Source organism: Opisthorchis viverrini (assembly GCF_000715545.1).
Source record: "Opisthorchis viverrini unplaced genomic scaffold opera_v5_140, whole genome shotgun sequence".
Classification (NCBI taxonomy): Eukaryota; Metazoa; Platyhelminthes; class Trematoda; order Opisthorchiida; family Opisthorchiidae; genus Opisthorchis; species Opisthorchis viverrini.
This window is the reverse complement of record NW_008751796.1, coordinates 870,675-889,106: the sequence shown is the minus strand read 5'-3', so window position 1 is coordinate 889,106 and position 18,432 is coordinate 870,675. Positions and strand designations below refer to the sequence as shown.

General features: G+C 46.6%; 2 protein-coding genes across 2 annotated transcripts in view; one reads left to right on the top strand and one right to left on the bottom strand.

The window, feature by feature from the left end:
* Positions 1 to 16,634, top strand: part of T265_06628 (hypothetical protein) — a gene marked incomplete at both ends in the record, with an annotated part of 44,628 nt that extends 27,994 nt beyond the window's left edge. The window contains 5 exons of the mRNA XM_009171941.1: positions 991 to 1,309; positions 7,439 to 7,622; positions 12,354 to 12,650; positions 14,047 to 14,263; positions 14,959 to 16,634. Coding sequence (XP_009170205.1) covers positions 991 to 1,309; positions 7,439 to 7,622; positions 12,354 to 12,650; positions 14,047 to 14,263; positions 14,959 to 15,251 — 1,310 coding nt within the window. The remainder of the gene's footprint in view (positions 1 to 990; positions 1,310 to 7,438; positions 7,623 to 12,353; positions 12,651 to 14,046; positions 14,264 to 14,958) is intronic.
* On the bottom strand, positions 2,071 to 4,337 carry T265_06626 (hypothetical protein; the record flags this gene model as incomplete). Its single annotated transcript, XM_009171939.1, has 2 exons — positions 2,071 to 2,307; positions 4,272 to 4,337. The coding sequence occupies 2 exons, from the start codon at positions 4,335 to 4,337 to the stop codon at positions 2,071 to 2,073; spliced, it is 303 nt and encodes a 100-aa protein (XP_009170203.1).
* Positions 16,635 to 18,432: the final 1,798 nt, after the last annotated feature.

The following is an 18,432-nucleotide window of genomic DNA, read 5'->3' as shown; positions in this document are numbered from 1 at the left end:
TTCCTGTTGTTCCCGTCTTCGTGGCTATTGATGAGCCAGTTTAGTGCTTGCGATTGTTCGTTTGCACGCACGCCAGCTGACTTGTGTGTGTGTGTGCGCGCGCCCATATAAATACATATGGATACACACGCGCACAACCCTAACTACACACTAGTTCGTGTGTCTATCCCTTTTCGTTTATGGCTGCGCGTGTCCCTGTTTTATTTTGCGCCGCGTGGCTAATTTTATGCACTCATCCTGTACATATGCTCGCCTGCCCACAGCACGATATTGTTAAATTTGGTAGCCTAGCCCAGTTCTCGGTCACCTGTTTTTGGATCGTTTTTCATCTTGTTTTGGTCTCGTGTGGTGGTCCTGGTCGCTGTTTGCTTATTTTATTCGTTCCGTTTTGTGCATTAACATGCAATTACAAATTGGAGACTTAGAGGGCGTGAAGCAACTAACGTCACTCGTATATCAGCGTCAAGGGGCGAGATGGCGCTCAATGGTTAGAGCGCGAACTTACTGACCGGAACGTCCGTGGTTCGGACACGACTTCTGCCTCTCGACTTCCCCTGTTTAAGTTTGGGTGACCTGACAGTATCCCAGCCCTCGTGCTTGCTTCGGGTGGCATGACACCTAGGCACCGAAAGAGTATTACAGCGGAACAGTTATCTTTTTTCACCGTCAAGTATAGTGTTTGTAGTAGCAACTTTATTAACATTTCTAACTCTCTCAAAAGGACCCACTCCAAGTCATCATGAGTTTCGAATCCAACACCCTTCTCTATGGTATTGTATGCATCTGCGGGTTTTATTTTTACAAGACTGTGGATTTGAGAAAGGTACTTCACCGCTATTGAAGCCTTTTAGTTGATCGTTGCGTCAGCTCCCTGGCCTTAGTCCGGTACTAGCCTCCCTCCACAGTTTCTCATATCTTATTATGTTATCTTTTTCACCACCACTGTTTCTTTCATCCATCTTATTTACTTCCTCTCCCCTTACTTTGCAGTCAACCTTAAAGCCCACTTTACCTACCACGGTCACCTGTGCCTCGTTTTCGAGCTACTCTCCTACAATCTGTACGACCTGCTCGTGAACACCAACTATCGTGGCGTGTCGCTCAATCTCACTCGGAAATTCGCCCAACAATTGTGTGCTGCCCTTGTCTTTCTCTCCCGTCCTGATGTCCAGGTTATTCATTGTGATCTAAAACCGGAAAACATTCTGCTTGTCAATCCCAAACGGTCTGCCATCAAAGTTATCGATTTCGGTAGCTCCTGTCATGTGTCCGAGAAGGTCTATCAGTACATCCAGTCTCGTTTCTATCGGTGAGTTATCATCTTTGGCTTATATCACGCTTCTGCTTTCTTGATCTTTCTCCCACTGCGTCTTCGAGTGTGGTGAAAGTCTTGTGTGTGTGTGTGTGTGTGTGTGTGTGTGTGTAGTAACAATCACTCTTATCAGTAACAACATCCGTACTACGTAGTGGACCTGATTTTTGTCTTTTTTCCTCATGGACTGGTCCAGAGCAGCCACCGCTGACGCCGTTCTCATGTTTGATTCAGACAGACATGGGTCTACAGCTACGGATTAACTTATGTCCCCCTTCCAGAACTGATACTATCAACCGTTCCATACGCCTTTCCGTCGGTTGCTAAACTTGGAACTGGGGTTCCATCCTGCACCCTTTCTGAGCACTGTGCACTGATCGCCTTAGTTCTTGGTTTTCAGGTGTTATTTTAAGCCATCATGACCATATATCTGGATGCTTACAACTGTCTGACCTGCAGAGGAATGATGGAAATTCGTAGGTATTCTACTTCATCCGTTTTGGAAATCATCATCGACAGCATGATATCAGTGTTCAACACCGATGCTTCACTGCCGTACAACCATGATTTATTTGAAAGCCTTGTTGTAAAGAAAAGAGTAAAGGTGGACGGGGAAGTGACCAAGTACTAGCGTACCACAATCATTCCGAGGTGCCTATACCTCCAGACATTCACTCAGGCGATCTGGATAGAAACTGGCAACAAGGACGCCACTGCCATTGGTTGGAAGCCATATCTTGTAGTTTCTCCAACCAGGTTCAGTGAGGATCACGCGGTCGCCATCCTGAAAGGTGAGTAGCACTGACAGCACCCAAGCATTTCATGATCTCCTTCATACTCCTCTGCCAGGTCAAGGGTTGACCACTTCTCTGTTTACGCCACTCTGAATGGGGCAAACGATGGTTAGGTATACGCAACACATGTTCCAACGAACACAGCTTCTCGTGCTGGACACATTCTTCAATGGAAGTACCCGTTGCACAACCGAAAACGCGCTTTCTAACTGCCTCATCACGGATTCGCCGACATCAACCCTATGGTTTTGAGACAACGATTGTCGAACACTCGAAGACACGCGGCTTCATGTGGGATAAAAACGTGAACACTGGCATTCGGCGGGCACATCGACGGGTCGATGCACCACAGCGCTCCCCGAAGTGAACAAGCTCTGACATCGTCTGAATTAGCTTAGAGCTTTGCATTCGCGTGTAAGTCCAGTAGGGACGTCAACTTGCGTTTAGAGTTCATTCCATAATGTAGCACAATGTAGACACATGGACCTACGTATTAGCTTAGAGCTTTGCAGTCGCGTGTAAGTCCAGTAGGGACGTCAGCTTGCGTTTAGAGTTCATTCCATACTGTAGCACAATGTAGACACATGGACCTACGCACAAGAATGAAAACGCAATACAAACAGCGTACTCATATGGCACGAACGATTTCGCAGTCAGGTGAGCAACGAATGACGTAATGGCCGTTGGTTTGTTCGCTGAGCTTGGCAATTTGACGACAATCAGATGTGCTAACTGAGCTATCCACATTCTCGTGAATAGCAGGTGATGTATGTGAATACAACCTCTGGCTGACACACTGGGAAAAAACGGTGAATTTGCTTTACTTCATCGACGATCCGGATGTTATGCTGTCCATGTTCTGCTGCTGCAGAGGGGCGTAGTGAAACAGTAAATGGTTTCGCGTGGTTTTTGGATGTTGGTAGACTGTGACCTCTTCAGGCATGATGCTAACCCTCGATATCCGCGTTTTCAACATTGTCGTCTTCTGATCAGTGACTGGACTGCTGCTGAGCGATACCCTGTCCATCTAAGATTCGCCTCTGTGTTTGGTCACTTAGTGCTATCCAGTGACAGGCAGACATTTGAACGTACAAAACGGGATGTCACAGACACATGATGTCCTTAAAAACAGCGAATTCGCTTCAGACTGTGTAGTTAGACCTCACTCGTTAGAAAAGTAACAGCGTACGGACCTTCGAGTCACGCAGCATTCGTCTGGCCTGGCAATTTTTTGAATGGAATGAGTGAATAGCCATGCCTTGTTTGATAATTCCAAGCTTCTTCAAGTTTGTTACAGTTTTATGCAAGCTGAATAAAGTTCGCACCTTTATGCAGTCCAGCTCCTCTCCCAGTGTTGAAATCTGCAGGCCATTAGCGTCTGACAATTTGAATAGATCTATTTGGACAGGTGGTCATCCGAAGAATGATCCACAATACTCATCTCCTCACAGTGTGTGAAGCAGACGAATAGGATATCTAGCAGTTGCTTGCATCCATGGTATTTCCTTTTTTTGCGTCACCGAAACATTTCAGTCACCGGCTTGGGAATCCACCCTATTCTTCCAGATCGACTTCATCTAAAATCAGACGATTAGCCAGAATATGCGCGAAGACTTTGCCAGCAATCCCCCTACATACATCAGGACAAAATGATGACATCTTTGTAGTCCTGTGGAACATCTAGCGAACAGACTTCATATTCTAGCATTTATCCGCCAACTTTGGACACTTCGATCGGTGGCCTGTCATTTGTAGAGGTCTTGCGGTGTTCGATTCGCGAAATCGCCGTCTAGCTTTTCCGGCGCTGGTGGGTCGTCCAAATGCTTCTCAAATAACTACGTGAAATTGGATTTTCATTGCATTTTGTCCACTGTTCACTCTTGAGCTGAATCTAGCACTCCCGAGAGATGGTTTGTTGTAGTTCAAAATCCTTTTTGGGTGAGTGAATTCCTCGGGTTATTCGGCACTCTGATGAAGGCCGCATTCTTCTATTCCACTGCGGACGAACTCACAGCGTTGCTTTCGTGTGACCAACCCTTTGGCACTGGTTTCTACATCCTAGTTATCTGCAGTGCAGGTTTCACCACAGTCTACTACTCGTCCACAGGCCTGCATGGAGCTGGTTCTGACAGTCTGTTGGATAACACAAGTTTCGTGACACTCACCGAGTCTCTTCCGAAATCCGGCTTTGTTGACTGTTCTTTTGATTCTTGCACGTTATCGCTGGTCATGTTGCATTCAGCACTGCGCATCAATTTGCTGAGGAGAATGTCTTTGACATCACCTTATCGGACAAACCCAATCGGGATGCCCGTTACCACTTCTTGGACGAATCCGTGCAGTCCCAGGATTTATCCAAGATGAGAACAGGTCCAGTAGCACGTATGGGCAGAGGATGTTTCCTGGTGATCCAGTTTCAAAACGCCCTGTTGTCTTTTCGAATTTCTGAATCTCAGCCAACTCGAACACTAAAATCTACTACTAAAGAAAGAAGATCACTTATGAGTAGCAACTGGACGATGCTAGGCATGTGCGTGTACGATTGGTCTTTTTTCCTCTTCAGACGGGGAGATAGACTTCCATAAACGTAGCCAGGTATCTCCTTGCAGTTATCTTGGTTTGTTCCACTGAATTTTCTTGGAAACTACTGTGATCCCTGTGCAGAAGAACCTATATTCGATCCCCCTTTACCTCACTGGACGTCGCTAATTCGATGGCATAGCGTTGGCATAGCGTAGAAAATTTGCCAGATAACCATCTGTTTCCAGTCGCTTTCTTCAGTACAATATCCATCATGTTTTTGTTTCCCAGAGTGGATACATAAGAACCTTGCGAATTGCTTCGCATGCGTGTTACTTCATTTCATTACGACATGCTACTACTTCGGGTTTGGTCGGTACCATTGATCTTTGCGTGGGTTCGATGCAGATGGCGACTCCAACGTCACCTGGTATTTACTCGACTGTGTCCCTCGTCAACCTGCAAGGCAGCACATGCCGTTTGATCACATCGTTAAATTACTAGGGCGATGTGCGTAACCAATAAGACTAACGTATTATGCATGCCGGATCTGCCAAAGATGCCGTTTTTCCATTCCAAATCCATTTTGGCAAAGGATCCGAGGAGTATAGGCCTTGACAGATGCACGAATTGACAGGGTATTCCTGGCTGACATCAGTGTGACTTTTGAACGTGGGTTGAAAACCCTGCATGACATGGTGGCACTTAGTCGACCACTGTAACGTTCATGCTGTCACTTTCTAATCGGACAGCTAAAGTTTGTCTGTCGTTGTTCGCTGGGTTCTTGTCATATGAGGATCGCAAAGTGCGTTGGCTTGATTCCACTGTTTTAGTGCATTGTTCTCGGAGTGCGGCTCAGAAGTGTTCATCGCTGGTGCATTTCCGCTCTTGTTTGTGTAGTGGTTAGACATTCGTATTCGCCACGGCTGGTCATATCGTAGTACGTCGATGGACACAACGGGCATTGTCACACTGTTTTCGCTAAGCTGCATGCACACTCACCTAGACGCAATCGACGGATTAGCTCGGAGGATTAATGGGAGGGGGTCCTAAAGCCACCAGCCTATCCAGCTGTTGGTCCCTACTTGTCAATTCAGCTGAACCGTTGAACCCCTCAGTGCACTCGAAGGAGGATCTGATGGCCCGCATTACTCAGCAGACGCACCTTTGGCCCATGGCTAACTGAAGCTGACCATTGCTCCGTTAGATGTGAGCAACATTGGCCACATTTTAGTAATATTTAGCGCCGGTGTACGGTCGACACTCCTAAATGCCTGGAGTGTTACTGTGGGTCTCCTACAATCACATACACGAAATACGCAAATGCGATGTAACAGGATACATTTAACCACTACTCAAAACAGCGCAGTGCAACGTGATACGATAGAACTAGCAATGAAAAAAATCTCTCAGCTGTAGCACCCTCCCGGTGTCTAGCTGCCATGCTACCCGAAGGAAGCACGAGGGCTGGGATACTTCCAGGTTACCCGAGCCTAGACTGAGGAAGTCGAGAAGCAGAGGTCGGGACCTTCCGGTCAACAAATTCACGCTCTAATCACTTGAGCCATCTCGCTCCCCGGAATAGCAATAGGAAGATGTTCAGCCTGATAACCGAACCAAAGCCTTTCCACGGAAAATCATGATGGTCCAGTGAAAGGTGCCTTGTTAAGGCTGAAAACTGTTCAAACGGTCTAACTTCAAACCCCTCACAATTCATAGTATGCCTGCTGAGTTGCTCGTTTGTCTCATCTGCAACCTCTAATCCTCTACCATGGCAACTGAACAACAAAACGAGCCTAGGGAAGAACACCTACTGAACACCTATATGCGAAAAGCTGTACGACCTACCGCGCAGTTGATACAATTTTAATTGTAACCCACCAGGGTGGGCGCTGCGTTCCTACTGGGATTTCTCTGTCTTCCCTATAGGTGTGTTTTCGTTAACCGCGGGATAACGAGGTGTGTGTGTGTGTGTGTGTGTGTGTGTGTGTGTGTGTGTGTGTGTGTGTGTGTGTGTGTGTGTGTGTGTGTGTGTGTGTGTGTGTGTGTGTGTGTGTGTGTGTGTGTGTGTGTGTGTGTGTGTGTGTGTGTGTGTGTGTGTGTGTGTGTGTGTGTGTGTGTGTGTGTGTGTGTGTGTGTGTGTGTGTGTGTGTGTGTGTGTGTGTGCGTGTGTATAGATCGATTCCCAGGGAAAGTGTACACGATTTTCACCCTTTGGATAGTTTATTCTCTTTCTGATGTCCGTGCGCTTATTCATCGCTGTGAGCTGATTTATGTTATCCGGTATCTTGTTGATGCAGCGTTTTGAGGAAGGTCTTACGTTTAGGCTAGGCACTGTTGGACCGCATTTGAAATTTGTTATTTACTGGTAATTGGGGTTCCGCAATGTTGGGCAGCCAGTCGTGGCGCGAATGGGATGTTTTGCTATCTGCTATGCAGATGGCTGTGAGCTCGAATCCTGGAGGACACTGACAGTCTCCAAGTTCACCCTTAAGCATGGCTTTATCCCATCACCTATCGTTTCGACTTTACTGACTACATCGGTCTTCACACAGTTGGACATTGGTGTGTTAGACGGTGCCTACTAATTTAACGAAAACGGATTGTTAGTGACTTTTTTCTTTTAGTTTGTCTTGGTTCAGTCGATACCCAATGATCTTCGTATCATCAGTAAACGTTCGCGAGCGTTTTAAGTATTTTTAGGCGCCCATAACGAGTCGGGAGCTTATGTCGCGATTCATGCGTTGCATTCTTGAATCCTGACGATTAGAACGACGTTGCTTGTTTCTCGATCTTGTTACAAGCGACATAGGTATCGTCTGGCATTTCAACCCAGATTGCGCACTCGTCCTGATCTGTCTTTTGTTCTTCTCCTGTCCAGCTGTCCCGAAGTCCTCCTAAACCTGGACTACGGTCTCGGAATTGATATGTGGTCACTTGGTTGTATCCTAGTTGAAATGCACACCGGTGAACCCCTGTTCTCTGGATCGAACGAGGTGAGTCCCGTTTTAGTTGCACGATTCTCTGCAACTTAAATGACATCGCATTTTTGTCCTCGCCCGGAGAGCTCGGCTGGTGTTCGTTGCACATGATTTCAGATTTCCACGGGGCTGTGTTGCTAGTTTCATCGTGATCGGTGCTTTCGCAGCAACCTTCCTGGGTTCAAGTAGATCATAAGGTTGACGGAAACTCGGGGACTGCGCCTACCTGATGAGCCCCAAGAAGGGCGAAACCGGCCGTAGGCTGTCGAAGAGTTTTCAGCAACCTTGTGAGTAGTTTCCTTTGTGAAAACCTTCCTGTTATGTTAATGATTCGTTCCATTCGCGCTTAATTTTTATTGGAATAGGTGCTCTTGAGGTCAGAAATTTTGAGAAATCGTTTCTTCATCCTTGTCTCGGCGGTTACCGGCGTGCTAAGCAGATGAGTCCTACCATCCTTAACCGATATCTATCAGCAGGGGCCCTAGGGGTTCCATGACTCGAAACTGCTGCCGCAGTTGTCAGTACATGGCCCCACTATGCGCATCTGGTGTCAATCCAAACGGATATTTAACACACTGTATCTCCATCTCCCTAGACACCGGATAGAGAAGGCATCAAGTAGGAAGTGGAACAAATTGGTACAGTTCACTCATTCGCATAAAGCATAATAAGCATAGTATGAATCCCAAGTAATTCTGAACCCAAAGTGGAAGAGCCTGCAGCCAGGTCAGAAATTGTGAGTAATCAGCAAGAGTTCAACGAACTTTCCCGCTGCCGGTCCGTTACTTCACATTGGAAAGGAAGGTTGCGTCAACAAAATGGTGAGTTTTGCGGATATGTTTTAATCGAACCTGGCAGAGATCGACAGCTGTAGTGGTCTGCGATTGCATTACGTCCGTTCGTCTAAGATGTCATCCACGGCAGATGCAGTTGAAGCGATAATGACGGTTTGAGGTTGAAAAGACAAACAACTGTTTTGTGTGTACTGTATGTAGGAAGCAAGCCGAAGGGATTGCTACTACTTGTCGATGCGGTCGGAATCAGGTAAAGCTATTCTCACAAAGGAAACTACTCAAAAGGTTGCTGAAAACTCTTCGACAGCCCACGACCGGTTTCGCTCTTCTTGGGGCCCAGGTAAATCTATATTGTTGGCTTCACTCATTAGAAACCTTGCTGTTGTCAAGACTCGTTTTATTACAAATGTCTTTTTGTGGCACATTCCAGCTGTAAAAGTAAAAGCCTCCTGGCCGTGCAGGATTTCATTTGGTTCGGTTGAAATCTTTCATCTACGCGGTGTTTCAAACCCTCGTTTCACTGCCTTTCCGCTGAGTTATCTCCGTCTGACTCGCCCCCCCTTTCTTCAGTTTTTTTCCGCGAAACCAAAACCTACTTGCCATTTGTCAAATAATCCTCAGTTGTGTACACCATACACATTATACCACGCGGTTTTTACCTGTTCAAATCTGGATCGATGACTGTTACACCAAAATTATAGTATTATATCCCTCAGGTTCTGACCTTTTCTAAACCAGCGTTTTGTTGAGCACAATTACAGTGCTACGCAAAAATAAAACAACTTGGGTTCGATATTATCACCGTCAATGTACGACAGGTAACCTTGTTTTCCGCTTGTGGCCAAAGGGTCACATTTTCGAGACTTCGTGGATGCACACCCCCAAGAAGGGTGGAACGGCTTTATCAGAAATTCTCGAATCTCCTGCTATCCACAAGGGGTATCAAATGGTAATAACTCGTGTAGTCTACGTAAGAGTGGCCATTGAAGTTTCAAATTTTAGCACAAGCCAGTGTTTGGCCGGTGGATCACAATGGCATCAGTCGTTTTTCGAAGTTCTACTTTAGCGTCCTGGTTTTTTCTCATGGCGCTTATCGATTCCGATCAATGCCTGTCACACGCCACCCAATCCCCTGTCTTTGTAGTGGTACTGTAACTTCTGTTTTTCTATGTGTCCAAAGTCCGCCCCATTCATTTTACCCATTTTTAGCCTTTTTTTTGTCGATTTACATTTATTCGTACATGTTTCAACTCAATTCATTCACAGTTTGACTCAGACCGCGTACCACACCCGTTGTTCTACTTGGAGGTCTGTGTGCCTCTGTGTGCATGCTCTCAGGCGTTTGTATGCTATATCCATTTGTGGTCGATTCTCCGTTCATCCCTTCCGCCTGATCGGAGCGACCTATCACCACGGCGTCAGCCAGTCAATCGGCACTCCCGAGCCGCACTCAATTGGACTGCATTTTACCTCTGCTTGCCTTCGCGTTGACTCTTGACTTGTTGTGGCCACACTGTACGAATTAGTAGATCGTTTGAGTATTCTATTGGATCCCACAAACACAAACTCTCATCGGATTGGAGGGCGAGGTGGCTCAGTGGTTAGATCGCTGAAAGGTCCCTTGTCTAGACTTGGGCAACCTGGCAGTATTCCAGCCTTCGTGCTTCCTTCGGGTGCAGCTAGGCACCGAAAGGGGTTTAAGCCGGACAATATATTCTGATTGTTCCTTTCGCAGTTGTACCACGGAATTGGAGGTCCAATTGATATCTGGGATCGATCGGCTACGCCTAACTTGAGTAACTTGACTACTTTATTTACAAAGTAGCGGATTGGGGAACGATACTTATGAAGAAGTGGCCTTGATATAGAGACCATATTGTTTCTACTTCTCTCGCACTTTGTACATACTATTTTGGTACGGGATTGGGTGTCGTGCCAAGTCAATCGTCAGTTTGAGGATATTTCACATCTTCAACGGTATGATTTTCTTTGAAAGCGAAATTGCCGAGTTTCTCTTCAACAGATCCATGGAAATTGCGCAACTTTTGTCGTCATCCATAGGCTCATGCCGTCGTGATGCTTTCCAACCCTCATTTTATCAATAAATCCACGTCTGGACTGGAGCAGCAGTCGATCGCAGCGATTTCATGGGCAAACCTGACGTCCTGGTTTTCACTTTTCACTGTTGCTCATTGCCCCGTCTCTAGGACACTGCTTCCGGTTGATGTTGTCTTCGGCGCTGTCCTTTGTGTGTGTGTGTATGTGTGTGCGAAAACGCGGCCGCACTGGAGCACATGTTTCTGTTCTCTTGTGCGTCTCTGTGTGTAACCGGTTGAGTGGGTGTGCGATTGAGTGGAAGTTAAGGGCACGCAAACTCCGAACCCATCATATCTGTCATAAACATCTGCCGTGCTGCTGCTTGAATCACGGAGCACGTTGTATGTGTGGGATTTGATTGCCGATCCTCTTGATAGTAAGACGGACGTATTTGACAAGTGTGATCCGACCAGCTCTTTGCAGTTTCCCCGTCTTTGCAGCCGTAGTGTCATTATGTGTTACGACGCTACAAGCTTTCATCCTCGCTACTGTGTTGGGACTGGGGTGTAAGCACGAACAGCTTCCATTCTACCCAACTCTCTCGAAATGGACAGGGAGCGACAGTTTGCCCGGGCGCCATTATAAACAAGACCGAGTAGTGCGTGTATCCCATTAGGCCGAATTAAAAGTGTTTTTCATTGGTCTGGCTGTCTCCCCATAGTTTGTTCACGTAGAGGTTCATATCAATTGCCACAATGATCCAAAACTTCGTCTCTTCAGGATCACCCACTCCGTTATTTTCCAGCAGGAACTAGTAGTTTGCCAAAGCTTCAGAAATGCCTCACCAGGTTCGAAGCAGTCGAGGCATCTACGTGTGTGTTTTGTTTTAATGTAGCTGTAATGAAGTCCCAGGGAAGTACCAAGTTGGACAGCTTTCCCGAGTTTAAGGGGGGAGAATTGCAACACGACGGTCAATCATCGCCAGTACTCTAACAAGATCAACATCATAATCATATTAAATCGACAAAAACAATTAAGACTAGCGTTCCAGTGTTGTAATGTCGTAAGGGTTCGGCTTGTAAATGAACGGGCGAAAAAAATAGAAAGAGAGGCCGGACTAGTAACAACTTATCGGTCGCTCCATCCCGTCGAACAAGGATAGAATCTGACTGGAACGATGTCAGGAAGTTCGTTTGGCAATTTTTCAGCTTAATCCTGACAGGGTTACTGGAACCCGGCCGAGATGGACCAAGTGGTTAGAGCGCGAATTTACTGACCGGAAGGTCCGTGGTTCGAACCCGATCTCTGTCTCTCGACTTCCCTTGTCTAGCCTTGGGCAACCTGGCAGTATCCCAGCCCTCGTGCAACCTTCGGGTGGTATGGCAGCTGGGTACCGAAAGGGTTCTAAAGCTGAATTATTATTATTATTACTATTATTACTGGAACCCCATGTTCAAACCGTCATCGGAGATTCCACAGGTTTTTACTCCGATACCCACTACAGTTCCAAGGACTGAAGCCGTCAGAACCTCGACTCTCACGGGAAATTGAACTACCTCGACCCATCCGTCTTCACTGACTCTTGCTGTTTTTGAAATTATTGCAATGACGTGTGCTCTGCCGAACGGTTTGTTCAGAAAGTGTCACCATTAGTCACAGACAAAACCTGCCGACCTTGAATTATAGTTTCGTAACCATTTACCCCATTCGTGCCTCCCCCGTCCGCAAAGTAGTCCTAGTGGCTTTGGAACCCCGATAGCTGCGACGAATGAGCTTCATCATGGGTATCGATAGTCATTACAACGGCAATACATCGGATGCCTTCCACCTCTCGGCTAAAGATCTTAAGTCTTGTCGTGCAGGTTTTTGCGTGTTTTTTACCCACTTTAATATTTTTCCTTCTTCACTTGCACAGCTCGAACAAATTCTACAAATCATCGAGGTTCTTGGATTTCCGCCCGTTCACATGGTCGAGGCAAGCCCCAAACTGTCTGTCTTTTTCGAGACCGTCTGCTCTCCCACTCCTCCCGTGGCCGCCACTCATACCACTGCGATGCCAACTTCGTCTTCTGCTTGTCTCTCACCATCAAACACTCGAAGTCAATCCACCGGGGAATCCACTGACGCGTCGAGTGGACTTTTACCGTCCTCTTGTGAATCATCGTGGTACAGGCCGAAACGAATATGGAAGAAAAATGACTGGACCTACGAAGTAAGCCCATCTATCACTACTTCCGAATCAGTTAGTAGTAGTGTGAGGCTTCCTGAAAATTGTGCTCATCTGGTGTCAGCTGTTCGGGTCGAGCCCTCTGCCATAACCATCGTCGGCATATGAGTGGCATCATGCAACGATAGGTGCAACTAAATGCTTATTTCATAATGATTTTTACGCATCCGTTTTCCACATGGTCGTGTGCTTCTATTGTTTCCAGTGTAGTCAAACCCAGAATAGATATCACTTTTGTTTCTTCCACTAGTGTGCTCGCACTCCGTTCGTTTAATCATCAAGTGCTGTACAACCTAGTTGTTGTTGCTACATTATGGCAGCGCGAGATGGCCCAAGTGGTTAGTGCGATCTTACTGACCGGAAGGTCTGTGGTTCGAACCCGACCTCTGCCACTCGGTTTCCTCTGTCTAGGCTTGAGCAACCTGGCAGTATCCCAGCCCTCGTGCAACCTTCGGGTAGTATGACAGTTAGGCATCGAAAGGGTGCTACAGCTGAACGATTTTTTATGGCGGCGCCACGACAATCAATCGTGTACACACAAGACTTTACTTGGATCCTGCGGAAACATTGAGTCGTTCCGCTAAAGTCCACCACGTTGTCCTTGGGAAAACCAAGTGTTCCAGGGTAATGATCGACTTCTCCTATCATATCAGCCGTTTTCCATGCACAACCATATCCCCTAGGTGCACGGTGCAAACGAATGAAGCACGATTGTTCTGTGGCGACTAACAAACTCAGTCGTTTAAACAATCGCTGTATCATCCGAAATGAACGAGGCAAAGCAGAGGCCAGTGATAGTGATAGTGATACAGTCGGTGCTGGTATCACTGAGTTATCTACATTCTTCATTTGTCAGAAAGAACGCTGGTAAACGCCCTGTGTTGTTTTCTCTCTGCTCATTCTCCCTAGAATCGTAGCACCTGGAACCCTAATGCGCCCTCTGGGGGGTGAGATGGATCGAGTGGTTAGAGCGCGAGTTTACTGACCGGTAGGTCCGTGGTTCTCGACTTCCCCTGTCTAGCCTTGGGCGACCTGGCAGTATCCCGGCCCTCGTGCCTCATTCGTGTGGCATAGCAGCTAGGCACCGAAAGGGAGCTAGAGCTGGACGTATGGTTGTGGCCCCAGGCCCTAGAGTAGCATAACTTTATTGACCTGTGTAATTCATTTCGAAACAAGAATACCACATCGATTTGTCAGGAGCTATATTTTTCTATATTGAGTTCTCATTGCTGTGGGGAATCCAGCCATCGACATGATAGGAATACTATGAGTTCCAGCTATGTTGCTTGCATTGAGCCATCGGCTTGATATTCAAGCCAGATGGTTATTTGTTTGGCAGCCCAATTCACATCTTGTCTCTTCTTCTTCCCCTTTTCTTCAGTGCAACTTCCTTGGCGTTGGCGCACGACCTTTACGCACTGTCCTCGGTGCAGATACTGGTGGTCCTCAGGGACGGCGTCGGGGTGAGCCCGGTCACAGTCCAGAAGATTATGAAAAGTTTGTCGACCTGGTGCAGCGAATGCTTGTCTTTGATCCGAGTCAGCGGATACGTCCCGAGGAGGCTCTGGCTCACCGCTTTTTCATGCGCAAAGATGAAGGTTTGTTATCTTGTTTCTTATGGGAACGTTATGTTCGATCTTTTTTTTTCGTTAAGCGTTGTGACTTGCTGAACGGTAGTGCAACTCTGTATCGGTACCTTGACTTCCTGCTCCACCCACTATGGTGTATCAAAAGGCACGGTAGCTCTGCACAGCCCTTTATGGAGACAAAGGAAGATTATTACAACTGTATTTATAGGGTAGTCACTGAGTGTTCCACAAGGTCGTGCCAGAATTTCCGTGAGAGGTCAAAGGTGCTTGACTCGGATTGGCTGCCATGCTGACCTATCAGGGCATGCCTTCGTTTGGCTTGTGTCCTGCACGTGACATATCCGTCCAAATGATGTGGTGTTCAGTTATTAGGGACGGCTAGCCTCCGCACAATAAGGAACGACAGTGATGTTCACCTGTGTTTAGTAACACCTCGACTTATAGACCTTGGTTGATAAAGCCCTTCTAGTTGACCCTCTCGTGAAGATGAGTAACGTAGACCTTATCCACCCATTACCCGCATCACAGTCCTTTGGTAGCGGTGCTCATGATCTCCGTTCATTGTATCCCGTCTCTGTCACTTGTTTACTAGCCACACAACACACACATGATGAGTATTGAAAGCTTATTGTCTGGCTAGATGCCGCGTTTAATATTCGTCCTATTTCTTTCACTTTATCTACTCTCTTATCTCACACTTGTAGGACAATCTAATATTGCTCATCTAGTCAGTACAACCACTTCCATCGTTCACACGGCAGCAGCCATTGTCACGAGTAAACCTTCTGGTCCGAGCAACAAGTCACCTGGCGCCAGACAGCAAGCTGTTCCCCAGACCGATCCTTCGATCTCCTCTCCCACAGTGACAGACCAAGAAATGCCTCCAGCCTACCTCACTTATGCTCCCAATCAAGATCCGAAGGCTGCTATGATAACGAACACCACCGGCATTCAGAAAACGAATTTCCAAACTGCCCCTGTTGTGACAGAAAGCTGATCAATCAATCCATTCTTCTTCTGTCCGCCTGTCCTTTCGATTTTATCCCATCTGAAGGATGTCCGATCCACTCCGGAACTTGTAGCTCGACGTGGAATTTGTTTTTTTTTTTGAGACAGGCGCTGGCTTGCTTATTCGGTTTCGCATGTGTTTTTCTGCTTTTAACAATCGGGGCTTACGTCTGCGGTAATCACACACACACACACCACACACACACACACACACACACAGACAAACAGGTCCGACGTGGCTTGAGAAAACAAGAGTTTTGCTGATCTGCTATCCACGTGTTTTGTTTCCTAATTTCTGGTTTCATGTTGTATATCCATTCCCTCGGTTTCTTCAGGTTGTCCTTTACTTGTTTTGTTTGCGTTTGTTTTTTCTCTTGATAGGTCAATTCGATCAGTCGAATTTGGTGTTATGCAACAAGCATTAGGATGCATAGCCGTTCTGCTCGGTGACCACCACTTGGTCCATGCCTTTTCCTACTCCAACCCGTAATTGTGCCTTTGATCATTTCTCCGCCCCCCGCCGGTCCCATCCCGGGCGGTATTTTATTTCTTCTTTTCTGTTCTTTTGGACAAGTCGGAATTGTAGAGTATTTGCTCACTTTTGACCGTTTGTAATTTCGGGTCATCATTGACACACTGTACTGCCTGACTCTCTTCACCCGGTGCGATTGATAGCGCACAACCAGCCGAATGACATTCGTGTTATAATCGTTTACTTTGTGTGTGTGTTCTATTTCTTGAAGCTTTGATTTCTAAAATTAAATAGGTGAATTCTTTAATCGTCCACGTGTACATAAACATAGGACCTGTCCCGTCCCTCACCGGTCCTCGCGCACACGGATAGCCTGGCAACAATGAAATCCCCGATTTTCGAGCCTACCCTTCTCATATTTTGCTTGCCTTTCCTAAAAAAATTTTCAATGCTTCCGTGTGTACGTGTACCTTGCTCGCCTTTCACATTACCACGCCTATACAATGTACCAGCATTATCCCCATCACATCTGTGGCTCTCCTGGTAGTTTCGTCACATGATTTGGTGCACCGTCACGTGTTCTATCCAGAGCCACCAATCCGCTTCGATTGATGATCCATCCCACCGCCGCTCTCTGAAATCGTTTTGAAATGAATTGACTTGTGTCTACGCCATTGCTATTACTGCTAGTGTTGACAGAGATTTGACACTACTTGTAGGATTGCTAATATCGCCAATGCTACGACAGCACATCATGCATCATCACTGTGTATATATTTACCTACTTCTCCTCACTATCTTGATCAAAATGGTTTTTACCCCTCCTCGCACACACACACACTTTTGTCCAGGCATATGTTAATTTTAATTTTTTCGGTCTATTCGGAACGAAGATGGCGCATTCTATTCATTGTGTGTTTGTTCTCACTTCCCACGATTGTTGCACTTCATGGGCTGACCGTCGGTCAACTGCTGATTAGACGCGTGTTAGAGGTCATTACGGTCTCTGACGTTCGCAGCAAGGAAGAACATCATAGTTGGTGTTTTGAGAAAGCATTTGTAAGCTAAATGGGGGAACAGAACAGCGTGCTTCTTACAGCGCATATCGACCTCAATGTTATTGTTTTCAAAACCAAGCACTGAATTCAGTCATGCCCCGTTACCCTGTTTGTCCGACAAACGAGCAACCCTGGCGTGTTAGGGGCACATCCCAATGCACTTTGGCATACCGACTGGTAGTATCGTTGATGGTACGGATTTCACAAGCCGAATGAAATAGAAAACTGCCGTCAGTCGGTCACTTCGCTTCCGTCTTCGGCGGTGTGTGTCACGCCACATTGCCCTTTGTACAAGGACAATCCTGGGGTAGAGTAAAACTGCTCTTGGCGAAATACGTTCCTTTAGAAACTTCACAACTCTGCAAGTGGCGTGCATTGTGCCAGTGTTATAAGTTGAGCTGTTGAGGTAATGAAGGGAATTAGCGTTGCAACGATTCAAGTTTTCCATCAACAGACCAGTCAACAATTTGCTTATTGAGCTTCGGAAATACCATTGTCGTACGTTATGGCTTGTCATTGATACCATCCGGTGACCGTGCCGAAATGCCCCTTCACTTGCCCCGCCCCCTTCGTCCCAGAACCAAAACCAGAAATCAGTCCACCGATCCGACTAATCATTGAGCAAAGAATTTGAACAAATACGTCTAGACCGGCATCACGTAACATCATTCATCATGAAGTGCAACCTTTGCTGGTGACGTCAGAATTTCATTCGGTTGATTTTTGTCGACCATTGACGAATCCATTGTCATCGAAATGTAGCCCCTCGGGACTGTTAGCCATTTCGGGAATTGTGGAGTAGCTCCTCCACTTTTATGCTTCCTCGGGGGAGCTGCAGTAAGAAAAAATCCATATACCCTACAGGAGCATAGTCGCAGTATGCCTATCTCTAGCAGCAGAATTTTACGTATTCAAAGTGTAGTCACAGCTTCAGCTGCAGTGGGCGGCAGTGTGGAATGTAAAAAATGCGACAGGAAAGTACCGGAAGCAGCGAACCAATTTGATTTTGGCGCAATCCAGCCAGAACAGTTCGCTCATTTCGGTGGCCACAAACAAAGAACTGAGTGATTTCCAGGGTAGTTTTGTAGTTCACACAGAATCTCCGCAGTGTCCAGCTCCTAAACCGGAACTAAATCAGACGGACTATTTAACTAGGGTTGCAGAGTAGCATCTCCGGCGATTTCGTCATTGACTCTGTGACTGTAACCAACAAACATCCACGGAAACGGTTGGGAATGAATATGGAATCGTGATAGGTGTGAATAGTCTTATTTTAAAATCGGTTCCACGTAATCAAGAACTGCGCGGCCCACCAAAACCGAATCGATTCCCTTTCAGAGAGGTTTGTTAAACAGTCGGTGGATCTCTGAAACGATAACTGCACAGAGAACAACCAATACCAGTTGATGTACTCGCAGAACGGTTGCTTCTGACACCTAGAAGTCAACAGCATCTTGCCAAATGCCACTTGGATAGCACCGTTGGCAAACTCGAAAGTATTTTCCATCTTTATTCGAAGCTGTACAGTCATGGACAATTTGTCGTTGGAATGGTGATTAACGTAGGTCAACTACTTCAGAGATATGTTGAAGATCCATATGGAACCTGAGAGTCTCAGATCGCACTTCCACCGGGTCCTG